Source organism: Mixophyes fleayi, chromosome 9 (genome assembly GCF_038048845.1).
Source record: "Mixophyes fleayi isolate aMixFle1 chromosome 9, aMixFle1.hap1, whole genome shotgun sequence".
Classification (NCBI taxonomy): Eukaryota; Metazoa; Chordata; class Amphibia; order Anura; family Limnodynastidae; genus Mixophyes; species Mixophyes fleayi.
The window spans coordinates 19,372,348-19,398,868 of NC_134410.1; the positions used below are offsets into that span (position 1 = coordinate 19,372,348).

The 26,521-nt window shown below is 40.3% G+C and overlaps 3 protein-coding genes and 1 pseudogene across 3 annotated transcripts; all 4 read right to left on the reverse strand.

Moving 5' to 3' along the window:
• Nucleotides 1–279: 279 nt before the first annotated feature.
• On the reverse strand, nt 280–15,125 carry LOC142101525 (interferon lambda-2-like). Its single transcript, XM_075185980.1, has 5 exons — nt 14,985–15,125; nt 1,436–1,513; nt 1,131–1,274; nt 933–1,013; nt 280–381 (listed from the first exon to the last, which is right to left on the reverse strand). Exons 1-5 carry the CDS (start codon nt 15,123–15,125, stop codon nt 280–282), a joined length of 546 nt encoding a protein of 181 aa, XP_075042081.1.
• Nucleotides 6,637–8,829, reverse strand: LOC142101401 (interferon lambda-2-like). Its single transcript, XM_075185864.1, has 5 exons — nt 8,689–8,829; nt 8,072–8,149; nt 7,767–7,910; nt 7,569–7,649; nt 6,637–6,738 (listed from the first exon to the last, which is right to left on the reverse strand). Exons 1-5 carry the CDS (start codon nt 8,827–8,829, stop codon nt 6,637–6,639), a joined length of 546 nt encoding a protein of 181 aa, XP_075041965.1.
• Nucleotides 12,721–14,261, reverse strand: LOC142101402 (interferon lambda-3-like; annotated as a pseudogene).
• Nucleotides 15,126–20,107: 4,982 nt separating the features above from the next.
• LOC142101471 (interferon lambda-2-like) lies at nt 20,108–25,440 on the reverse strand. The gene is made up of 6 exons (XM_075185924.1): nt 25,320–25,440; nt 24,692–24,881; nt 23,873–23,950; nt 23,568–23,711; nt 23,370–23,450; nt 20,108–20,268 (listed from the first exon to the last, which is right to left on the reverse strand). Exons 2-6 carry the CDS (start codon nt 24,830–24,832, stop codon nt 20,164–20,166), a joined length of 549 nt encoding a protein of 182 aa, XP_075042025.1. The 5' UTR covers nt 24,833–24,881; nt 25,320–25,440; the 3' UTR covers nt 20,108–20,163.
• Nucleotides 25,441–26,521: the final 1,081 nt, after the last annotated feature.

Consider the following 26,521-nt stretch of genomic DNA (forward strand, 5'->3'; position numbering starts at 1 on the left):
ATCAAAAGAAATCCAGTACTGCAATAGAATTCACATTGTAAAACTTTATTTTATCAAAATAGTTACATTTATAAATATAAAAAGATTATTAACAATCACAGTACGTCCCCCAGGGGAGCCAGGGTGTAATTAAATAAGAGCTAATCTATAGCATAATTTACCAAGTGCATTATAAGTTAAATTATAAATAAAATAAATAGCAGTGAATAGTGAAACAGAGTGTTGAACGTTCTTTGTTAGGATCATCAGTGGTGGGAGAACTTCTTTGTTCCTCTTCTTCTAAGTTTCATGGTAGTTACCGAAAGCCCAACAACTAACATCTTCCACCCGTAGCGAGATGAGGCTGAGCAACACAGCATCCTGGATACATTCGGCAGATGCCTATGTCAAAGAATAAAGTTAATTATAAACAACTTGTTTGCATATAACTTTAAATAGCATTACTTCTCTATTACTTCTCTATTACTTCTCTATGAATATGGTGTCTACAGTAAAAATTACTCTATTCTTAATTTTCTGCATCCCTTTTTCTTCTTGTTTCCGACATTTCTTATACTTCTATTTCTCAACTCATATGTTCATATTTATTCATCCCCAAAACATATCTTCCTAGTTACTGTCATTATCACTCTCTTATTATTAATATTATTATTAGATTATTATTTAATCTCTTTTTTTTTATGTTGGTGTCACCCAAGAAGTTTCCTGCTACATTTTTTCTCAAGTACTTTTTAAAGATGATGTCCTAGTAAATTGAGTTGTTTTTGCCTAGAGGAGTGTCCTGCAAACCAGTTACAAGCTATTTTCCATCACTGCCTTCCCTCTTTAGTATTTATTTTTTCCTTTTCTTTTCTCAGTTAGTTTTTCTAATATTACATTTTTCATTTAGTCACCTAAAAATACAAATTCTATTGTTTATGTCGGACACTTACCGCTTCCTTAAAATGTTGGAGATGATGCAGCCATGGCTTCAGCTGCTGGGAGGCCGGGTCACTGTATTCTGGTGTCTCCTTCTGTAAATGAGAATTAGGAGATAATGAGGCTATGTCGTGTGTCTCCCTGTCCCTCACATTCAATTGTTCATTCCATGATAGATATAAATGTTAACCACAGGGAACATGAGAACTTACACAGATCTTCAGATCATATCTCAGTTTAAGGAAAACCATAAGTGACTGTGATACAGGGTCAGGCAGAGCAGACGTGGACATATCTTCCAGTACGTCAACGGTTAGTGACACTCGCTCCAAGGTCAGGATCAGGCGGTCACTCGGCTGTAGAAAAGAATGAACAAGGTGAGAGGTTCTCATGGATATGTCCTTATATACGTGGAGGAGCGGAGATGAGAGCTCTTGTGTGTTACTGTGTGGATAGAAAGAGAATCTATACAGTGTGTATGGAGGAGATATGTGATGTATACACATATTATCCTTACCGTTAGGTCACATACAGACGGCTTGTGTTTCAGCATTCTCCTGTAACATCTCATTGCATTGCTGGTCATGTTCTTCTCCTGTGGAGGTTCAGACATTTGATTAATGTAAAGTGTATCTATATTGTATGTACTGTATTTCTGCACCAATTCATGTTTCTATGTATTAGAGGTCTCTTAATCTGGTATATAATTCCAATAATTTTATTTAAGTACAGTAAATACTACATTCTACTTACATACTACTGTATATGTATTAAAATATAGTCTAATGTTAGATTGAGTATTTCCACATTATATATAGAGGTTACAGTAGTGGTTGGCACCTATAACAGATATACCAACGGAAGGATGGGATAGCGCGACATAATCTGTATAACCAGGCCTGGCTGTGCCAAGACTTGTACATGCCGTAGTCGTCACCAAATGGTAAGTAAGTGAGTTGTTGGTTGAGCAATGAATATTTTGGAAGACAGACAAATAACATACTTTAGAAGATATTTCTGTATCAGTCATTCCAATATATATATATTTTTTCTAACACTGGGGTACATTTACGCCAAGGTTTAAATCCTTTTTAATATGTATCATTGCCCGTGGTGAGTATAAATCAGACATCACACTTACAAATTGACTTTGCAGTTGTTTCAGCAGGTTGATATCAGTGGGAGACACGGTTATATATCGCGACACCGGGCAGTGTCTTCCATGTGGGTATCCACTCACTGCCACAAATAGAACGGTCAAGACCACCAGTCTGATGTCCATGGTTTATTTGCTGGTCTGGATACAGTAATTTTCTTTTGCTCCTGAGAACCTGTGCATATGATGTGAGTTAGTGTCCATATATGGTGCACATGTAGTTTGAACTTGAAATGTGTGAGCTGCATTAGCTGTAAGCCGGTATAGGGGGACAAAGACTGATGACTTCCATGGATATAACCCATATCCAGAGAGGATTCTGGGAAAATTGTCAGTATATATTTGCATCTCAGTATCCCCATTAGAACCACCCCAAGTCTATTCACAGAGTATGTGCACAATGAGTTACCAAGTATGTACACACAAGATGCATTCCCACTATGTAATATGCATTATACGCTTAGAAGTTATTCCCTGTAAATCTATCCATACACACATTACAGTCCCAGTATTCTATGTATACACACAGTATAATATCCTCACCTGTAGGTCTATACTGTGTCTGTCCGCTGCTGGTCTCAGGTATATCTCAAGTCTCTCCATGTTTCCTTCTTTATATTTCAATCTCCAGTAGAAAAATAACTTCATTTTCATAATGTTAAGATGATTTCTTTCATCCAGAATACGAGTGACGGGAGAGAGGTGACAGCAGCTGCTGGGATCTCCTGCACAGCATTCTCTTTCCTTATACAGGTGAGATAGTGACGTTAGATAACTGGGAAGAATGAATCCTGTCACACAACAAGCTCCTCCCTCCTGTTACAGGTCTCATCTTCAAAGATAACAAGGATCCTTCCTGTCATTTGCATATTATTACATTATAATGCATTTTGTGGCTGGCAAATGAGGGGTTCACAACAAAATGTTGCAGACAATGGTGGGTGTGCAGCGTATGACTGACAATGAGGCACCACGGCATTGTATCACTGGTAATAAGCGCTCTCCATGTAATGTGTGGCTGTTAAACGTTAGGGGTGCTATTTATGTGACATGTACAGCTGGCTATAGGGATGGGAATGTCTTCTCCACACATTAATTTGAGGATTATTCAACTTTTTCTTAGGCTTGGAATATTGCAATATGTCAAGACTAAGGGGTAGATTTACTAAAACTTCTGAAAAGGAGGAGTGTAGGTGTTTCCCATAGCAACCAATGAGATTCTAGCTACCATTTTTTAGAATGTACAAGATAAATGATAGCTAGAATCTGATTGGTTGCTATCGGCAACACCTCCACTTTACCTTTTAGAAGCTATAGTAAATCTACCCCTAGCTTTATTAACATATTTTCAGCCTAGATACATAGCTATATACCTAAACTAGAAATATGAGGACAGAAGACTGGCTGCACAGAGGGTAATCTGCTGAGTGTGAGGGTGGTGATTGATACTATTTTGAAGAATGATTGTCATTTACTGGGTAGAAGAATTTTTTCCTAACAGGAGAATGTCTGTCACTTATAAGACAGTAAAATGATTGTTATTTTGCTGTACAGGCGATTCTTAAATGAAATACTGAGACACTTGTGCAATCTAAAGTTTGCTGAGGCCATTAAATCTATCCACACTTCCTTTTGAGACCCAAATTCAGTCAATCTGATATATGAACCTATAGCCCATCTGTACTGTTACCGGTCAAGTAAGTAAAAACTAATCCTGACTTCACACAGCAACCATCTCTATACATAACCAGGGTTCATCCGTGTGTAGACTGCTTTTGAAGAACCTCTTTGTGTCTGGTCTAGTTCTGTCACACTGCAATTATCTCCATATTGTTACCGGTCAAACCTCTGTATAAAAAATGGTTATCTCAGAGCAAGCACTTTCATATCGACGTCAAGTACAGTATTGGGTTTGTGGTAAGCTTGTCAGAATGTCAGTGTCATGTGGACTGTAAATATAGATGGCTACACTATACATCAGCTCTGTGTCCTACCACCCACGTAATCTACTGACATATGAAACCGTTTCAAATTTGTGGAGATGGTAGACAATTATAAGCTGGTGGTGAGGAGAGACATCATAGGGACAGGATTTCTTTTACGATCTATGGGACTACAAACTCTGTTAAGTTGCTGGACTGAAAATACTCTCTCCAAATTGTATTATTTACTACACTATAAGCACTCTCCAGACACGGGTTGCTCCACCTAGTAGATCTTGCAGATCCCTCGCCACTTCTGCAGACACTTATCCTATGCCTCCTCTGCCACTCTTCCTACCGTCCCTTCTTCCTACACCTCCATGTGACGTTATCAAGATCCTAGTATACTCTTTATATTACACTGTACCTCACACATAAAACTTGACTCACGGTGCTACCTCTCTAACCCCTAGCTCTGAAAATCAGGAACTTCCCATTCATCCACTTCAGACCAGTGAAGTTCTTTTACACCAAACTCGGGAAACCATTTTTTGATGTACCTTGCTTTGTGCATGGGGGTATTGTCATGATGAAACAGGAAAGGCCTTCCACACATTATTGCCACGAAGTTAGAAGCACACAGTTGTCCAGAATGTCACTGCATGTTATAGTAAGAATGACCTTCACTGTAACTTAGGGGCCCAGGGCAAACCATGAAAACAGCCCAGGACCATTTTTTCTCCTTCACCAAACCTTACAGTTGTCAGTACGCATTTGGGTAGGAAGCAATCTCCTTGCATATGCCAAACCTAGATACGTCCTTCAGAATGCCAGAGGGTAAAGAGAGATTCATCACTCCAGAAAGTGCGTTTTCAGAGCTTTTCACCACTCTAATTGACATTTGGCATTGCGTGTGGCGATCAGAGGCTTGTGTGCAGCTGCTCAACCATGTTAACCCAGGTTCTTGTGCTGACATTGCTGCCAGAGGCAGTCTGGAACTCGGTAGTGAGTGCTGAAAACAAGGACAGACTTATGTGGTACATGCTTCAGCTTTCAGTAGTCCCAACCTGTGTGGCCTCTGCTTTGTGGCTGAGCTGTTGTTGCTCATTGTTCCGAGACATTTCCACTTCACAATAACAGCACTTACAGTTGACCGGGAAAGATATAGCAGGGCAGAAATTGTACAAACTGACTTGTGTAAAAGGTGTCATCCTATGACAGTGCCATGTTGAAAGTCACTAAGCTCTTCAATATGACCCATTCTACTGCTAATGTTTGATCAACGAGATTGCATGGCTGTATGCTTTATTTCATGCCGTATTTAGCCATGATTAGTAGAGGTGTCCACACAATTTTAGCAATGTAGTTTCTGTGTGTTTTCCACTACTAAGCAGCCGCCACACCAGGCACTGTACTAACCTACCCTCTGTCCTGTTTAATTTCTTACTTGACATTTCATTTCTAATATGGTCCACTATCCTTGGCCAGACACCTCTTGGAATAATGTCATATCATACCAACACTGACTCTTTCCATGTTGACTAAGCTGTTGACTGAGCTATGTCCAACCTTATCTTCTGCTTTAAGTTCTTAGAAAGGGTTTGACGGAAATCATTACCTCCCACATGAAGCACCAAAATATTTAGTCTCCAGAAGCCTCTTGTTATGTTCACAAGGACACTATGCAATTGGGCCCATAGCATTCCACTACAACCCAGCAAGTCCAAATTTTCTAGGAGTGGGAGCCAAGCAGAGTGGAGACAATGCCTGTGCTGTGATCCCCTAAAAACTGCCGCAAACTGCTATTTTGCAGTTGGGGTGCCATCCTTATGGGACAAAAATGGGCATCTTATGATGGCCTAATTGCTGTAAAGAGTTGCTCCTGATTGCAGTCACATGTTATAGCATGCATACGATGCTGGCATCACTAGGACTCAGAATTAGGACAACAAATCCTAATCTGTGGGCGAGCGACTACCAACGTCTCAAAAACATCTGCGAATCATTTATTAAACTTTAATTAGAAGCGGTCCTATAGTTCGGATATTCATCATCATCATCCGCTACTTACACCTGCCCCGACCATCTTTGTAGGCCTAAGACTGAGAGATGGTGGAACAACAGAGTCTACCACTAGGCTTAAGGGTCAATGAACAAAGGAAAATGAAAGACCAGTTGTCATGGTACCCTGTTGATCCAAAGAAATCCTGTACTGCATTAGAATTCACATTGAAATATTTTATTTTATCAAAACAGTTACATTTATAAAAATAAAAACAATATCAACAATCCCAGTACATCCACCAGGGAGCCAGCGTGTAATTAAATACATACTAATGTATAACATAATTTACCAAGTGTATTATAAGTTAAATTATAAATAAAATAAATAAATGTTGATGATGATGAATAGTTGTAAGTATTGATCATTCTTTGTTAGGAGTAAGTAGGTCCATCAGTGGTGAACGACTGGAGAACTTCTTTGTAGGCTACACCCGAACGTCCATCAATGACAATTTGCATGCATTTTCCAAGTCATTGATTAATAATGACCACCGAAGGCAGAAGAGCAGAAGTTATGATCTCTTGATGAATTTCATGGGCATGTTTACACGGAGAGAGTTCTAAGTTCCTCTGTTTCTAAGTTTCATGGTAGTTACCTAATGCCCAACAACTCACATCTTCCACCCGTAGCGAGATGAGACTGAGTAACACAGCATCCTGGACACAATCAGCTGATGCCTATGTCAAAGAATAAAGTTAATGATAAATAACCTATTTGCACATAACGTTGTTAAATAGCATTACTTATATGGTGAATATGGTGTTCACATTTTCCATTCCTAAAGGTCACTTTTTGTTCTCGTTTTCAATATTTCTGTTCCTTCTACTTCTTAACTCATCTGTTCATGACTATCCATCTCTAAATTTATCTCCTAAATAGTAGGTTGATTGGCTGCAATTAAATTGACCCTAGTCTCTCTCTGTCTGTATGTGTGTATGTTAGGGAATTTAGACTGTAAGCTCCAATGGGGCAGGGACTGATGTGAGTGAGTTCTCTGTACAGCGCTGCGGAATTAGTGGCGCTATATAAATAGCTGAGGATGATATAATCATCATCCTTACTGTGCTTTATCATCCATTCATTCTGATCTTTTAGGATGATGTTACATAAGAGGTTTCCTGCTACATTTTCTCTCAAGCAGTTACAACATTAATCAGCTGCTGAAAAGCTATTTAGATAAAAGAACTGTTTCATTCAGCTTTTTTTCCTGCAAGTAGAAGTTTTAAAGAGCTTCCTCCTATAGCTGTCTTTCTACCAAGTGAAAAGCTCTTGTGTGACATCGCTCTTAAAGTCCTTTGTCCACCTCCAATATAACACCTCCTCCTTTCCTGGACTTTATTCAAAACTAACTTCATTTTCTACTGTTCCTGGCTATTTTCCATCTCCGCCTTCACGCCTTAGTATCCCCATTTTCATTTTCATTTCTCAGTTAATTTCTCTAATATTGCAGCCATTTTTCTATTAGTCACCCACCTTTCAAATTCTATTGTTTGTGCAGGACACTTACCACTTCCTTAAAATGCTGGAGATGATGCAGCCACGGCTTCAGCTGCTGGGAGGCCGGGTCACTGTATCCTGGTGTCTCCTTCTGTAAATGAGAATTAGGAGATAATGAGGCTATGTCATGTGTCTCCCTGACCTACACATTCATCTGTTCATAACATGATAGATATAAATGTTAGACACAAGGAACATGAGAACTTACACAGATCATCAGATCATCCCTCAGTTTCAGGAAAACCATAAGTGACTGTGATACAGGGTCAGGCAGAGCAGACGTGGACATATCTTCCAGTACGTCAACAGTTAGTGACACTCGCTCCAAGGTCAGGATCAGGCGGTCACTCGGCTGTAGAAAAGAATGAACAAGGTGAGAGGTTCTCATGGATATGTCCTTATATACGTGGAGGAACGGAGATGAGAGCTCTTGTGTGTTACTGTGTGGATAGAGAGAGAATCTATACAGTGTGTATGTAGGAGATATGTGATGTATACACATATTATCCTTACCGTTAGGTCACATACAGACGGCTTGTGTTTCAGCATTCTCCTGTAACATCTCATTGCATTGCTGGTCATGGTCTTCTCCTGTGGAGGTTCAGACATTTGATTAATGTAAAGTGTATCTGTATTGTAAGTACTGTATTGCACCAATGCATATTCCTATGTGTTGATGGTCTTGCAATTGGTTCCACAATTCCAATAATTTATTTAAATACAGTAAATACTACATTCTACTTACATATTATATACATATAAATGCAGTCTAAAATGGGATTGAGTTAACAGATATGCCAATGGAAAGATGGGGCTGTATGATAGCTGGACAAAATATATATAACTGGAAATGGCTGAGCCAAGATAATTTTTACATAGTGCTGAGAGTCAAATGCGGTAGGTAGTCAGTTACACAATGGTAAGGAAGTGAGTGATTGGTTGAGCAATTAATCTTTTGGAAGACAGTCGAATAACATACTTTAGTAGATATTTCTGCATCATTTATTCCTATAAATATTTTTATCTAACTCTACATTTGAAAAATATCTGGAACACTTGGTTGAGGATGTAAATCCCCTTTAATATGTATCAGTGCCCATTGATGAGGAATAATCATACATCACACTTACGGATTCAGTTTGCAGTTGTTTCAGCAGGTTGATATCAGTGGGAGACACGGTTATATATCGGGACACCGGACAGTGTCTTCCATGCGGGTATCCACTCACTGCCACAAATAGAACGGTCAGGACCACCAGTCTGATGTCCATGTTGCTTGTCTGTGTACGTTAATTTTTATCTTGCTCTTGGAAACCTGTGTATATGATCTGAGTTAGTGTCTGTAGATGGAGTCCATATATTATGAACAGGTCTGAGTGAGCTGTATGATACATAACCAGTGTTGGGGAATTAAAACTGAGGACTTCTATGGATGTAGCAAGGATTCTGGGAAAATTGTCAGTATATATTTGCATCTCAGTATCCCCATCAAGACCATCCCAAGTCTATTCATACAGTGCACATAATGTACACGTAAAATGCATTCCCACTATGTATAAACTTTCTGTGTACAAAGTCATCATATAGCAGTAAATATACACAAGTAATATGCATTATACACCTAAAAAGTATACCCTATAAATCTATCCATAAACACATTACAGTCCCAGTATATTATATATATACACACACAGAGTATAATATCCTCACCTGCTGGTTTATACTGTGTCTCTCCGGTGCTGGTCTCAGGTCTATCTCAAGTCTCTCCATGTTTCTTCCTTTATATTCCAATCTCCAGGAGAAAAATATCTTAATTTTCATAATGTTAAGATTCCTTCTTTCGTCCAGAATACGAGTGACAGCAGCCGCTGGGATTTCCTACATAACTTTCTTTTTCCTTATACAGGTGAGATAGTGACGTTAGATAACTGGGAATACACTTAATCCTGGCAGACAACAAGCACCTCCCTCCTGTTACAGGTCTAGTCTTTGAAGATAACAAGGATTCCTCCTGTCACATAGCAAGCACCTGCATATTATTACATTACTATGCATTTTATGGCTGCCTGTTAAGGTGTTCTCTGCAACATGTTGCAGATAATGGTGGGTATTACTGTGCATTGTATGAATGACAATTGTATAAAAAATTGTATTGTATCAATTGTAACAAACAATCCACATAGCAACCGCTCCTATTGTTACCGGTCAAAAACCTCTTTACATAACCAGGGTTCATTCTGATCACAAATATAAATGGCTACATTATACATCAGCTCTGTGTCCTACCACCCACATACTCTTCTGACATATAAAACCGTTAAAATTGTGTGTAGGTAATGATAAATTATAAGCTGGTGCATAGGAGTGATATCACAGGGACAGGGTGTCTTTGAGGATCTGTTGGACCATTTCTGGTCACTTGCTGGTCCCACTGAGGACAACTGTCCTTGCTGTTGCCATCTCTGTTCAGTTTAGGACTCACTGACCCTGGGCACATGTTGACAGATGATCTTGAGTAACCAGCTGTACCAAGCTCACTATAAATAGTTTGGTTATTTCAGTCCAGCTTTCCTGCCCCGGGCAATTTAGAAATGACCAGTTATAGTTGTATATCTGTTAGAGTTTTCAATGAAGACTATGTTTTATTTACGAGACTGGGAAATATACATTACATTTGGGGAAACAGTCGATCTTAGGTTCTGAGTGTGTAGAAGGTTCTTAGTGTGTAGAAGGTTCTTAGTGTGTAGAAGGTTCTGAGTGTGTAGAAGGTTCTTAGTGTGTAGAAGGTTCTGAGGGCGTAGAAGGTTCTGAGTGTGTAGAAGGTTCTGAGTGTGTAGAAGGTTCTTACTGTGTAGACTGCATTGAGAGGGCCTCTTTGTGTCTGGTCCAGTTCAGGACAAGTTAAGCGATGATAACTATTGTGACTCCAGATGTGTGCTGTAGGCTGGGTGCTTCAGGAGACCAGCAAAGGAAAAACTGCCTATTGTACATGCTAGAAGCTGGACTTGGAAGGACAGTGGTGTGACTGCAGGCTGTAACTTAATATGCAAACTGTATAGGCCACAATTGAGTACACTAGCTGGGGTCTTAGGTTATCCTGACCACAGTGATAGACAATGAAAATTGTGAAATGTTAAGCTTTTAACCCTACATAAACTGCAATGCTTCAAGGATGCTGGTAGGTGTCTCACAGGGATGTCATTTTAAATCTCATTGTTGGCAAAGTTAACTACAATGGTATGTCCTGGCCAGTGGGAGGTTAGGAGGTCTTGAAGATCATGGACCAGGACTGTAGAGCACGGTATGCAGTCGTTGGGGGCATTGAACCAAAGACCTTTGTTGACCGTGTGAATGTGTGCCCTGAGATATCTTTGGGAGATAAGAGGTCATGGCTTCTCTATGTGCAACACTTGTTAGTCCCAGATTAGTGTATAAACTTGTTGCAGTTGAGTCATGAGGGAGGTAGCATCTTATGTGTCTGATTGGTGAGCTCTGACAGGATTTTTGGAGCCTATCTAGGCTGCGGTCAGCTACTGACGTTCGATTTGATTGCTCTATAGGTGCAGTCAGATTGTAAAAATTAGCTGTTCAAAGGATAGGAGCAGGTTTATTTTAACCTTTGTCATCCGATCACGAGGGAGCTGCGTGGCCCGTATTATAATCTTATTGTATGTTACAACGGCTTGCCCGTGGGTTCAGGTCTGTTGCAAAAGTGGATTAGTCTGCATTATATACATTTCCTCTGACCACTTGGGATGGCAAAATAAAACTATGGATTAAATTGGGATAGAGTGTAGTGTCACTTAGGCTAGATATACACTGCAGATTTTTCAGCCCATTATCGGGCCAATCACCCGATAAACGACCGCTTGGCTACATATCGCGTTAGTGTGTATACTTCCACGATGAACGTCAGTCATTCCAATGTGCCGATGGCCGTTTCATTGGGTTGGTCATACTGTTTAACAATCTCGTTTCACTCATCTTACGATCATGTAGTAAGTATGCACTCGCGATCACAATCTCCATAGAGTTTATAGAACTATGGTCTTTTCAGCCGACGCCGGCAATGAACATGTCCTGGTGACTAAAAGTAGAGAGAGCTGTAGATGTAACAATTTGTTCTTTTATTCTGAGACTGAATATTTTGTTTCAGAGTCTCAGAATCTAACAAAATACGTTATGACATTTGTATAGCTATAACAAGGGGGATAATCAGTGAGATAGGAATGAATGAATGCATATTGTGCTGTCATTGTGTAAACGACTCTAGGACCAGATGAAGAACACAGATCTGAAGGTAAATCATGTGTAGTGTGTATGCATGAATAGCCCGACCGGTTGGACCTTCAGTCATAGGTACATTCGTTGTAGATAACAGATTGCTCCAAAAATTCTCCAGTGTGTACCTAGCCTTAAGCTGAAGCAGTGATAATGTTATTGTTGATAGTACAGGTGAATCTTTGCAGCCACCCTATAGGTGGTTTAATAAGCTGCCATGTGCGGGATCTCTTTGAAGCAGTGGAGGGAATGGCCTGAGCTGTAATCCCCGGGCCTGATAATGTGTTGGAAGAAACTGTTATCAGACAATCAGGCAGTGGGGTCCTCTTGTTGGTCACTCTTGTAGGTGGATGTACATTGTGTGTCTCCATTATGTGCCCTACAAGGCTGTGAATGGAGGGTGACTGGACAAGTTTTAAGCAAGTAGTAGCCGTATAGATTGTCATACAGTGAATTGGTCACTTTACTCAGTGAGAAAATAATTTAAATACTCCAGTTTAGAATTCATATTGTAGAATTTTATTTTAACAAAAAAGTACAATTTATAACAAAAATAAAATAAAATAAATCTTAAAAAGCCAACTGCATCCACCAGGGAGCCAGGGTGTGATTAAATAAAAAAAATATATATATAATTTATATTAGTAATCATATTATATGTTAAACTATAAATAAAATAAATAATGGTTGTAAAACAGTCTTTTGTTAATTCTTTGTTCGGATGAGTAACTAGGACCACTATTGGTGACAGATAGGAGAACCTCTTTTTAGAATGAGCAGGCACGTCCATCGATGAAGACTTCTTTTCTCCAAGTCATTGATGAAGAATGACCACCAGTAGCATGACATGTGTAGACAGAGAGAGTTCGAAGTCCCTCTTACTAAGATTCAATGGATGGATTCCTCAGAGCCCAACAACTCACATCTTCTACCCTTAACGAGATGAGGCTGAGTAACACAGCATCCTGGACACATTCTGGAGATTCCTATGTTGAAGAATAAATTCATTTGTAAATAAGCTGTTTGCACATAACCTTGTCAAACACTTTGTTACTCCATTTATGTGGTTTGCACTGGAAATACGTTCAAATTCCCCTTTTTGTTTACGTCATTCAAGATTTCTGATCCTTCAAGTTCTCTACCTGTATCCATGTCTATCTATCCCTAAATTCACTCCTCCTTACCGCACCTCCTTGCTCATTTATCTTCTCTAATGTTATGTTGACGTCACACAAGAACTATTCTGCTACGTATTTTCCTCTACCCCTTGTTTAAAGATGCTGTCCTATTAAAATTAATATGTTTTTCCTAGAGGTTGTCAAGCAAAGCAGATTTACTGTCATAGCTGCTAAACACTGTATACACATATATGCACAGTGGGAAATATGATTAAGGAAAGAAGGACTTCCAAGAAGTCTAACTTATTTCTCCTACACCTGTCCCTTGAGCCCCTAAATAGGTGCTTAGACATAATGTAGATCTTTTTATGAAGCTTTTACCTTCCAGTACTAAAAATGCTCAGAAATCCAAAATAATTTCTTCCAATAACTGTGTTTCTGCTGATCGAAATGCTCTTGTGTGAGATCGCTCTTAAGGTCCCTTATCCATCTCTAATGTAACCCCTCCACCTGTCCTGTGTGGTCTTCAACCCTCAATTCATTTTCTACTGCTCCTGACCGTTTTTCATCACTCTGTTCACTCCTCAGTGTCACCTGTCCCCATTTCTTTTTCTGAGTTAATTTCTATTACTTTGCAGTCACTTCTCAAATTATTACCTATAAATATGATATACCGGTATATTGTTTGTGCAGGACACTTACCACTTCCTTAAATTGTTGTAGATGATGCAGCCACGGCTTCAGCTGCTGGGAGGCCGGGTCACTGTATCCTGGTGTCTCCTTCTGTAAATGAGAATTAGCAGATAATGAGGCTATGTCATTTGTCTCCTTGTCCCACACATTCACATGTTCATAACATGATACTAGATGTAAGTTTTAAACACAAGGAACATGAGAACTTACACAGATCATCAGATCATCTCTCAGTTTCAGGAAAACCGTAAGTGACTGTGATACAGGGTCAGGCAGAGCAGACGTGGACATATTTTCCAGTACGTCAACAGTTAGTGACACTCGCTCCAAGGTCAGGATCAGGCGGTCACTCGGCTGTAGAAAAGAATGAACAAGGTGAGAGGTTCTCATGGATATGTCCTTATATACGTGGAGGAACGGAGATGAGAGCTCTTGTGTGTTACTGTGTGGATAGAAAGAGAATATATACATTGTGTATGGAGGAGATATGTGATGTATACACATATTATCCTTACCGTTAGGTCACATACAGACGGCTTGTGTTTCAGCATTCTCCTGTAACATCTCATTGCATTGCTGGTCATGGTCTTCTCCTGTGGAGGTTCAGACATTTGATTAGTATAATGTGTATCTGTAACTATTTTCCTATGTAGAGTGGTCTTTTTATAGTGTCCATAACATTAATAAGTATATTCAAATAAATATTACATTCTACTAAATCATTTACATCTACAGTCAGCACATTATAATATACTTAGATCTGTCTGTGCTTTTCTGTCCCCAGCTCAGCTGTCCCCAGACCTGGTTTTGTGAAAATACCACCTAGGTCTCAGCCAATGACATCAGTGGTCTCTGGGTGGTTCTCTGCTCAGTTTACACATAGTTTTATTTTTGCATATTATACACACTGAAATATGGTCTACAACAGGATTAAGTTATTTCCATCTTAGTACACAGATAGGCTGCTGTAAGGTTTTATCCTATAACAGATATGTCGGTGGAAAGATGCAGCTATAGGACAGCGGCACAAGATAGGTATAACCGTGCCCGGCTGTGCCAAGACTTTTACATGGTGCTGAGGGCCAGATACGGTAGTCAGTCACAGCATGGTAAGGAAATGAGTTGTTGGTTGAGCAATGATTACTTAGGGAAATAGACAAATAACATGGAAATGATTGACGTAGAATTATAGTTTTAACTATAACTATGTTTTCTAACACTACATTTGACAAATCTGTGATACACTTGGTTGTAGGTATATATCCCCTCTAATATCTAGATACAAAGCATATATCAATGTACATGGATAAGGAATAATCATACATCACACTTACAGATTCACTTTGCAGTTGTTTCAGCAGGTTGATATCAGTGGGAGACACAGTTATATATCGGGACACCGGGCAGTGTCTTCCATGCGGGTATCCACTCACTGCCACAAATAGAACGGTCAGGACCACCAGTCTGATGTCCATGGCTTATTTGCTGGTTTGGACACAGTAATATTCTTTTGCTCCTAGAAACCTGTGTATATGATGTGAGTTAGTGTCCATACCTGGAACCCATATATTTTGAACAGATGTGTAATATCTCTGCGAGCCCTCCCCCCGCCTTAGTTTTAATTTTAGTTTAAATTTGAGAAACACTGAGACATATCCATTATTGACAGACACAGTCAATAACCAGCAAGGGTTCTGGGATTTTTGTCAGTATCTTTTTGCATCTCAGTATCCCCATCAAGACATCCCAAGTCTATTCATACAATGCCCCAATATGTGCAAACTGAGCTCCCAGATATGTACACGTAAAATGCATTCCCATTATGTAAAAACTTTCTGTGTACATAGTAAAATATAACCAGAACAGGTAAAGTGCTTCCAATTATTCCCTTTAAATCTATACATAAATACATTACAGTCTCAGTATACTCTACATACACACAGTATAATATCCTCACCTGCTGGTTTATACTGTGTCTCTCCGCTGCTGATCTTTGGTAAATCTCAAGTCTTTCCATGTTTCTTCTTTTATATTCCAATGGCCAAGCAGGGAAAATCTTCATTTTCATGATGTTAAGATCTCTTCTTTCGTCCAGCTTACAAGTGACAGCAGAGAGGTGACAGCAGCCGCTGGGATCTCCTACACAACTTTCACTTTCCATCCTGTACAGGTGAGGTGACGTTAGGTAACTGGGAAGTCACTTCCTCCTGTCACTCAGCAATCACCTCCCTCCTGTTACAGGTAATTCCTCTGTACATAACAAGGATCCCTCCTGTCACACAACAAGCTCCTCCCTCCTGTTAAGGTAATACCTCTGTGCATACCAAGGATATCTTAACAGAGCTACAACCACTTATTACAGATTAAAGTCTTTGCACAAGGATTTCTCTTGTCACTCAGCAATCACCTCCATAACGTTACATATCTATGTATTATGAAACTGTCAATGGGTTTGCTGTGCAACTTATTACTGACATTGGTGATTATGACTTTGCAATGTATAACTGACAATGGGACATTCTCTATGTAATGTATGGTTAGCAAATGTCAGGGAGGAATTTCTCTATGACAAGTATGGCTGACAATGCAAAAATGCTAGGAAAATGTATTTACCATTTTAGCTTTTTCTCTTCAGTTTGCTAATAATGATTAATGATATGGACTACCATGGAAACCACAGTCACATCCTCATCATCATCATTTATTTATATAGCTCCACTAATTCCGCAGGACTGTACAGAGAACTCATTCACATCAGTTCCTGCCCCATTGGAGCTTACAGTCTAAATTCCCTAATATAGACACACACTCACACACAGACACAGACAGACAGGGAGAGACTAGGGTCAATTTTGATAGTAGCCAATTAACCTACCAGTATGTTTTTGGAGTGTGGGAGGAAACCGGAGCACCCGGAGGAAACCCACGCAAACACAGGGAGAACATACAAACTCCACACAGATAAGGCCATGGTCGGGAATTGAACTCATGACCCCAGTGCTGTGAGGCAGAAGTGCTAACCACTAGGCCACTGTGCTGCCCACATGGCAGATGTTGTAGGGTGCAGAGTGGCTTGAGTTGACTCTGCAGATCCGCAATGCGCACAGGACAAGCACTGTACCGTGTTGAACGAGCGCTTTAATGAAAACATTTCCAATGGGTTGCTGAGCTCCTCCTATGCTGATTGTGAACTGCTATAAATATGTTGTCTCCATTGTCACTATGAAGCTGCATTTTAGACCCTGACAATAAAGAATTTAATGAAGAATGAATTTTTAGTTTGATCAAAATGTTTACAGCTATATTAATTTTCCCAAGCCTTTTTATTTGCTACAGAAACACCAGAAATGTGACCCAGTGAGCAGTAAAGCACATGTAATCTGTTTTGAGCGTTGGTCCTTATATCTAATGGAAAATTAATAACCAAACCCTCTGCAGTTTTGAGACTAAGCATCACTGTCACTTAAAAAGTCTGACAAATGTATGGTATTTCAACATAGAAAAAGTACCTGTGATGATTAGCATTCTAACGACGGTTTGCTAGATTCAAGAGCTTTAGAAAATCTTCACTATCTCCAAAAGAGTATGGGTAAAGGCAGGACTGTAACTATTGCTGTGTAAGAGGGGCAACAGCCCAGAGAGGAAAAATAAAGGGGGGGGCTAACAAGGAAATAAATATTTTAGGTTTATTTGGTTACAGTTGAGGGTAAGGGGTTTTGTTTTTTGTTCTGTAACAACTTTCGGTGAAGGGTCCCAGCTGACATCTCACCATATATGTTGGAAAGATGAAGGATTTTAGATGAGTTTAGTAATGATGTTCTTCCTTAGAAATGCCTGAGACAGTGTTAGCTGCTTACATCATGACCATGCTTGTTTACTATACAACATGCTTCAATGGGTAAATGGGCACAGTGATGGTAGTATTGGACTAGGACTTATATGTTCAGTGCCATCACTAGATCTGTAATTGGCAGTAGTAGAGCTGACATTGGTGATAACAGTGAACCTTGAGCTGGCAGTGGGTCTGTCAAGGTCAATCAATTCAGTATCAATTTCAGATTCCTCCTGACCCTTCTCACGCACAATCGGGAAGATGGAGGACAAGGGTTTTGGACAATTAGTTTAGGCTGAATTTTTTTTCTGTTAGTTGTTAAGAATATTTGAGCTAAGGCATGGCACTGAAGACGAAGACATGTAACTGAAGACGAAGTCTCTGCACTCATCTTATCATCTCACCCAACAACCTGTCCCCTCAACACTGTTCCCTCCCAACTACTCCACTCTCTCTCCTCCACTGCATGCCCTCCTCCATCTCACCTCTTCAACCTGTCTCTCTCCACTCTCACATTTCCATCCTCTCTTAAATGTGCGCTCATCTCACCTATTCTAACGAAACCATCTCTCACCCTGCTTCTCTCCTTCCCTTTGCATCCAAACTACTTGTGCGATTAGTGTACAAACGCCTGTCTTACTTTCTCTCCTCTCATTCCATTCTCAACTCTTTGCATTCAGGCTTCCACCCCCAAAATTCCACTGAAGCTGCTCTCACAAAAGTGACCAATGATCTACTTAGTGCAAATTTTAATGGTAATTTCTCCATACTCATTCTTTTGGACTCTTTGCTGCTTTTGGTACTATTGATTTAACTCAGCTCTTCAACCTGTCTCTCTCCACTGGCACATTTCCATCCTCCTTTAAACCTGCGCTCATCTCACCAATTCTAAAGAAACCATCTCTCGATCCAGCCTATCTCTCCAACTACCGCCCTATTTCTCTCCTCCCCTTGCCTTTAAACTATTTAAGCGATTAGTGTACAAATGTCTGTCTCATTTTCTCTCCTACCATTCCATTCTCGACTCTCTGCAATCAGGCTTCCACCCCCAAAAATTCCACTGAAACTGCTCTCACAAAGTTGACCAATGATCTACTTACTTTAAAATCAAATGGCATTTTCTCCATGCCTAATTCTAATGGACCTCTCTGTTGTTTTTGATACTGTAGATCACGTCTTCTCCTACGCACCCATCACTCCATTGGCCTTCGTGACATAGTTCTTTCCTGGTTCACTTCCTATCTATCGAATCGCTCCTTTAGTGTTTCTACATCTGCAACATTTTCTCCTCCACTCCCACTATCTCTTGGGGTCCCACAAGGCTCTTTTATTCTCCCTTTACTTTTTATATTGTACACCTCTCCTCTTGGGCAATAATTCACTCATTCGACCTCCAATGCCACCTCTACGCTGATGACACCCAAATCTTTATCTCTTCAGCTGACCTCTCTCCTTCTGTACTATCTCAAGAAACCAACTGTGTTTCTGCGATATCCACATGGATTTCCCAACGCTACCTAAAGCTCAACATGTATAAAACAGAGTTTATTATCTTTCCTCCTACCAGAGTCACCACCTGCCCTCAATTCTCCCTCGCTGTTAATAACACCACAATTTCCTCAGTCTCCCAAGCCCTCTGCCTTGGTGTCACACTTGACTCCACCCTCTGCTTTATTCCTTAGATCCAGACTCTCTCTCCCTATCCTGTCGACTCTACCTTAAAAACATTGCCAGAATACACCCCCTTATCGTTCTCAACATGCTACCAAAAATCTTATCCACTCTCTCATCATCTCCTGTCTTGACTATTGCAACCTCCTGTTATCTGGCATTCCTGACACCCATATATCCACACTTCAATCCATTCTAAATGCTGCTGCAAAACTGATCTTCCTCTCTCACCGCTCCACATCTGCTGCACCACTTTGCAAATCCCTACACTGGCTCCCTGTGTCCTCCAGAATAAAATTCAACTTACTCACCCTTACCTACAAAGCCCTCAACAACACTCCCCTTCATACATCTCAAATCTCATATCAAAATACTTTCTCTCCCGCCCTCTTAGATCTACCTCTGGCCTGCGACTTGTCTCGACTCAAACACCTCCCTTTGTCACAATATATTACACACTTCTTAGATGATAGTGACGTAGAAAGTATGTTTTGTAAAGAAAGTAATATGTTCAATAAATGGATCACTTTTCTTAGCAGACACACAGCTCAAACAATTAGGATTAGAATTCACATTGTAAATTTTATTTTAACAAAAAAGTTACATTTATAAAAATAAATACATATTTAAATAAATATATAAAAAATACAACAAATCTTAACAACCCCAATTAATCCACCAGGAAGCCAGGGTGTCATTAAATAGAGACTAATGTATAACTTATTAAAATTGAACAAGTATATTATACGTTATTTTATAAATAAAATAAATAGTGGTTGTGAAACAGAGTATTGATCATTGTTTGATAGGATGAATAAGTAGGTCCATCAATGGTGAAGGCAGGAGAACCTCTTTGTAGGTTAAGCAGGCAAGTCCATCAGTGACAATTTGCATGTATTCTTCAAGTCACTACTTAATGATGATCACCAATGGCTGAAGAGCAGAAACCGGGATCTCTCGATGACGTCATGGACATGTGTAGACAGAGAGAGTTCTAAGTTCCTCTTATTCTAAGTTTCAACTGATGGATTTCTTAGAGCCCAACAACTCACATCTTCTACCCTTAGCGAGACGAGGCTGAGTAACACAGCATCCTGGACACATTCTGGTGATGCCTGTAATGAAGAATAAAGTAAATTGTAAATAACCTGTTTGCACATAACCTTGTTGAATAGTATTACTGCTCCATGAATACGGCTTTCACAGTAAAAACAGAGTTTTCAAGTCCACTTTTTGTTTATTTTTCCTGTTTCCATTCTTTTTACTTCTCTACTTATGTCCATGTCGATCCATCCCTAAATTCAGTCCACCTTACTGTCCTTTCTCTGTCACTCATTGAAGTTCTCAACTTTTAGGGTTGTGTCACACAAGACCTTTTCTGTTACTTGTTTTCTCTAGTCCTTTGTAAAGATCATGTCCTAATAAAATGAATAGGTTGTTCCAGAGCCGTAACTAGGGTGGTGCGGGCGGTGCCGTCGCCCAGGGCGCAAGCCCGAGAGGGCGCAGCAGCCGCCCACTACTCTCCCCTTTGTGGCAAATTAAAAGTTAAAAAAAAAAAATATTTTTTTTGGCCCCTCCCCAGACTCGCGTCACCGGGGGGGGGGGGGGGGGGAGTGAGCAGGGAGGGAGGTTGGCACTTGAGCGGGGGGTAGGTGGTGATGAAAGGATTAAATCCTATTGCTGACTGGGAGACAGCTACGCGTCCATCTGTGATGACATCACCGCAGCTGCAGATCCAATGTGACAGCGCAGGGGGGTGGGATGAGTGGAGGACAGCTCCTCTGACTTCCTGACTGACTCACATGAAGAAGTTGTGCAGTAAATAGCAGGTATTTTAACACTCACAGAATTACATATTCACTAGCACCATATGTACACTATAAATGCAGATTATATACAACCTCTAGTTCCTCTCTGAATATCCAGTGTCAGCCTAAGTAATCACTTGATAAGTGAAGAAAAAAAAAAACCCCCAATATTGTCACTACACAAACTGTTGCAGATACAGACTTTTATGCTCTCTCTACCTCAATTAAATAATTGTTAGTCCTGTACTTCAACATATAGTTGGTGAGCAAACACATTGGGCGCACTCATAAAGGGGCAGACACACAGGGCGCACTCATAAAGGGGCAGACACACAGGGCGCACTCATACCAGGGGCAGACACACAGGGCGCCACTCATACAGGGGCAGACACACTGGGCACTTTATATAGTGTCATTAAGATGCTCTCTGTATTGCAGACACAAGAATGCCTTCTGCATTGTATGGCTGACACAAGAATGCTCTCTCTATTGCATGACGTTTGCTAGGATACTCTGCATTGTATGATGGTCACTAGAATTCACTTTTGTATTGTATGGCGGTCACTAGGATGCTGTTTATATTGTATGGCGGTCACTAGGATGCTTTCTGTATTGTATGATGGTCACTAGGATGCTCTTTGTATTGTATGGCAGTCACTAGGATGCTCTTTGTATTGTATGGCGATCCCTAGGATGCTGTTTATTTTGTATGGCAGTCCCTAGGATGCTGTTTATTTTGTATGGCGGTCACTAGGAGGCTGTTTAAATTGTATTTGTATCACTAATACTGGCTAAATTATCATGCAGAACAGTATAAACCTTGCAATTCAATATGTATGATGCATCCATGGGAGTATTTTAATTTAATCTGAAAAAGAAAAATGTTTTAATTGTTCATGCTTGTGTGTATAAGTAATCACAGTTTTATTTAAAAGTATGTGGGTTTTTATCTTTGAAATCCCTAACTCCAAGAAGAGTGGATTGGGAGGTTGGAACATTGGGAGGTTGGAACATTGGGAGGTTGGAACCTCTTCTTCGGGGTTAAGGCACACACCAGCATGGTTTTGACATGCTACAGTTTTGCATACAGGTATGCAGAAGCAGTGTGATTTACTTTTTATTTTTTTAATTTTATATTGTTACTGAGACTTTTTGATCCGGTGGGTGACCCAACTATTATTACATTAATGCTAACCCTGGGAACTCCCTGCTGCTGGATTAAGCTGCTCCACTTACATAACTAATGTGTATACACCATCCACTGGTGTGCTGACTCTGTCTACTTGTGACTGCTCCACCTACATGTGCAATGCTTTGCCTACTTGTGTGTTAGCTCCGTCAACTGTGATAGACGGACTCTGCTTACCATAGCGTATTGCATTTGCCTTGTATAAAAACCAATGTGGCTCGAGCTAATGGAGTGCTAACTCCGCCTACAATTTGCCCCGCCTACCATTTATTGGTCCCGCCTACATGAGGCCACTTTCAGAATTTTTCCAGGGCCACTTTAAGTTCCCAATCCGCCCCTGGTATTATGTGTGTGTGAGGGGCCACTGTGTGTGTGTGTGTATTATGTGTGTGTGAGGGGCCACTGTGTGTGTGTGTATTATGTGTATGTGAGGGGCCACTGTGTGTGTGTATTATGTGTGTGTAAGGGGCCACTGTGTGTGTGAAGGGGGGGCAAACCAATATCTTGCCTAGGGCCCCATGAGGTGTAAATCCGGCTCTGATAGATATATATATCATGCATTTGCAAATATGTGTAGCAGAATTCTTTACAGTAAAGTGCTAGCCACACCCCCACATTAGGTTGGCCACACCCACTTGGCAAATGTCACTCCCACTTTGATGGGGGGCGCCGGTGCCCTGTCTCGCCCAGGGCACTGAAATGTCTAGTTACGGCACTGGGTTGTTCTTACATAGTGTCATGCACAGCAGATTTTCTGATCTTATCGCTGTTAACATGAATAAGAAGTATATATGGCCAACAGGAAACCAGATGAAGGAAAGACGGACTTCTAAGAAGTCTATGTTACTTCTCCTACACCGGTCACATGAGCGATTAGATACCTATTGCAATGCTGCTTACAAAGTGGAGCTTTTCATATATTTTTCCTCCTGCCAGCAGTAACTGTGTTCTAAGATGTTATAGAGATCTTTCCTATAAGTGAACGAAATGCTCTTGTGTGACATCACTTTTAAAGTCCATTGTCCATCCCTAATGTAACGTCTCAATTTTCCCTGTGCTTTCTTCAATGTTCAATTCACTTCCTACTGCTCCTGGTTATTCTCCATCACTCTCTTCTCTTTTATAATATTCTTTTTTTAGTTAAATTCGCTAATATTGCAGTCACTTTTCTATTAGTCACCTATAAATACAAATTCTATTGTTTGTGTAGGACACATACCACTTCCTTAAAATGCTGGAGATGGTGCAGCCATGGCTTCAGCTGCTGGGAGGCCGGGTCACTGTATTCTGGTGTCTCCTTCTGTAAATGAGAATTAGGAGATAATGAGGCTATGTCATGTGTCTCCCTGTCCCTCACATTCATCTGTTCATAACATGATAGATATAAATGTTAAACACAAGGAACATGAGAACTTACACAGATCATCAGATCATCTCTCAGTTTAAGGAAAACCATAAGTGACTGTGATACAGAGTCAGGCAGAGCAGACGTGGACATATCTTCCAGTACGTCAACAGTTAGTGACACTCGCTCCAAGGTCAGGATCAGGCGGTCACTCGGCTGTAGAAAACAATGAACAAGGTGAGAGGTTCTCATGGATATGTCCTTATATACGTGGAGGAGCGGAGATGAGAGCTCTTGTGTGTTACTGTGTGGATAGAGAGAGAATCTATACAGTGTGTATGGAGGAGATATGTGATGTATACACATATTATCCTTACCGTTAGGTCACATACAGACGGCTTGTGTTTCAGCATTCTCCTGTAACATCTCATTGCATTGCTGGTCATGTTCTTCTCCTGTGGAGGTTCAGACATTTGATCAGTATAATGTGTATCTGTAACTATTTTCCTATGTAGAGTGGTCTTTTTATAGTGTCCATAACATTAATAAGTATATTCAAATAAATATTACATTCTACTAAATCATTTACATCCACAGCCAGCACATTATAATATACTTAGATCTGTCTGTGCTTTTCTGTCCCCAGCTCAGCTGTCCCCAGACCTGGTTTTGTGAAAATACCACCTAGGCCTCGGCCAATGGCATCAGTGGTCTCTGGGTGGTACTCTGCTCACTGTACACATAGTTTTATTTTTGCATATTATACACACTGAAATATGGTCTACAACAGGATTAAGTTTTATCCATCTTAGTACACAGATAGGCTGCTGTAAGGTTTTCTCCTATAACAGATATGTCGGTGGAAAGATGCAGCTATAGGACAGCGGCACAAGATAGGTATAACCGTGCCCGGCTGTGCCAAGACTTTTACATGGTGCTGAGAGCCAGATGCGGTAGTCAGTCACAGCATGGTAAGGAAATGAGTTGTTGGTTGAGCAATGATTACTTAGGGAAATAGACAAATAACATGGAAATGATTGACGTAGAATTATAGTTTTAACTATAACTATGTTTTCTAACACTACATTTGACAAATCTGTGGTACACTTGGTTGAAGGTATATATCCCCTCTAATATCTAGATATAAAGCATATATCAGTGTACATGGATAAGGAATAATCATACATCACACTTACAGATTCACTTTGCAGTTGTTTCAGCAGGTTGATATCAGTGGGAGACACGGTTATATATCTGGACACCGTGCAGTGTCTTCCATGCGGGTATCCACTCACTGCCACTAATAGAACGGTAAGGACCACCAGTCTGATGTCCATGGCTTATTTGCTGGTTTGGACACAGTAATTTTCTTTTGCTCCTAGAAACCTGTGTATATGATGTGAGTTAGTGTCCATACCTGGAACCCATATATTTTGAACAGATGTGTAATATCTCTGCGAGCTCCTCCCCCCCCCGGCTTAGTTTTAATTTTAGTTTAGTTTTGAGAAACACTGAGACATATTCATTATTTACAGACACAGTCAATAACCAGCAAGGGTTCTGGGAAATTTGTCAGTATCTATTTGCATCTCAGTATCCCCATCAAGACCACCCCAAGTCTATTCATACAATGCCCCAATATGTGCAAACTGAGCTCCCAGATATATACACGTAAAATGCATTCCCATTATGTAAAAACTTTCTGTGCACATAGTAAAATATAACCAGAACAGGTAATGTGCTTCCAATTATTCCCTTTAAATCTATACATAAATACATTACAGTCCCAGTATACTCTACATACACACAGTATAATATCCTCACCTGCTGGTTTATACTGTGTCTCTCCGCTGCTGGTCTTTGGTAAATCTCAAGTCTCTCCATGTTTCTTCTTTTATATTCCAATGTCCAAGCAGGGAAAATCTTCATTTTCATGATGTTAAGATCTCTTCTTTCGTCCAGCTTACAAGTGACAGGAGAGAGGTGACAGCAGCCGCTGGGATCTCCTACACAACTTTCACTTTCCATCCTGTACAGGTGAGAAGGTGACGTTAGGTAACTGGGAAGTCACTTCCTCCTGTCACTCAGGAAGCTCCTCCCTCATGTTACAGGTAATTCCTCTGTACATAACAAGGATCCCTCCTGTCACTCAGGAAGCTCCTCCCTCCTGTTACAGGTAATACCTCTGTACATAACAAGGATCCCTCCTGTCACTCAGGAAGCTCCTCCCTCATGTTACAGGTAATTCCTCTGTACATAACAAGGATCCCTCCTGTCACACAACAAGCTCCTCCCTACAGTTACAGGTAATACCTCTGTGCATACCAAGGATATCTTAACAGAGCTACAACCACTTATTACAGATTAAAGTCTTTGCACAAGGATTTCTCTTGTCACTCAGCAATCACCTCCATAACGTTACATACATATATATGTATTATGAAACTGTCAATGGGTTTGCTGTGCAAATTATTACTGACATTGGTGATTATGACTTTGCAATGTATAACTGACAATGGGACATTCTCTATGTAATTCATGGTTAGCAAATGTTAGGGAGGAATTTCTCTATGACAAGTATGGCTGACAATGCAAAAATGCTGGGAAAATGTATTTACCATTTTAGCTTTTTCTCTTCAGTTTGCTAATAATGATTAATGATATGGACTACCATGGAAACCACAGTCACATCCTCATCATCATCATTTATTTATATAGCTCCACTAATTCCACAGCACTGTACAGAGAACTCATTCACATCAGTCCCTGCCCCATTGGAGCTTACAGTCTAAATTCCCTAATATAGACACACACTCACACACAGACACAGACAGACAGGGAGAGACTAGGGTCAATTTTGATAGTAGCCAATTACCCTACAGTATGTTTTTGGAGTGTGGGAGGAAACCGGAGCACCCGGAGGAAACCCACGCAAACACAGGGAGAACATACAAACGCCACACAGATAAGGCCATGGTCGGGAATTGAACTCATGACCCCAGTGCTGTGAGGCAGAAGTGCTAACC

Coding starts and splice junctions, on each gene's coding strand:
- LOC142101525 (XM_075185980.1), bottom strand. CDS start 15,125: ATGGACATCAGACTGGTGGTCCTGACCGTTCTATTTGTGGCAGTGAGT. Junction 1,014..1,130: donor GATATGATCTGAAGATCTGT/GTAAGTTCTCAT, acceptor TCTCATTTACAG/AAGGAGACACCAGAATACAG. Junction 382..932: donor TCCAACATTTTAAGGAAGCG/GTAAGTGTCCGA, acceptor TCTTTGACATAG/GCATCTGCCGAATGTATCCA.
- LOC142101471 (XM_075185924.1), bottom strand. CDS start 24,832: ATGGACATCAGACTGGTGGTCCTTACCGTTCTATTAGTGGCAGTGAGT. Junction 23,951..24,691: donor AACAACTGCAAAGTGAATCT/GTAAGTGTGATG, acceptor GAACCTCCACAG/GAGAAGAACATGACCAGCAA. Junction 23,451..23,567: donor GAGATGATCTGATGATCTGT/GTAAGTTCTCAT, acceptor TCTCATTTACAG/AAGGAGACACCAGAATACAG.
- LOC142101401 (XM_075185864.1), bottom strand. CDS start 8,829: ATGGACATCAGACTGGTGGTCCTGACCGTTCTATTTGTGGCAGTGAGT. Junction 8,150..8,688: donor AACAACTGCAAACTGAATCC/GTAAGTGTGATG, acceptor GAACCTCCACAG/GAGAAGACCATGACCAGCAA. Junction 7,911..8,071: donor CGTCTGTATGTGACCTAACG/GTAAGGATAATA, acceptor TCTTTTCTACAG/CCGAGTGACCGCCTGATCCT.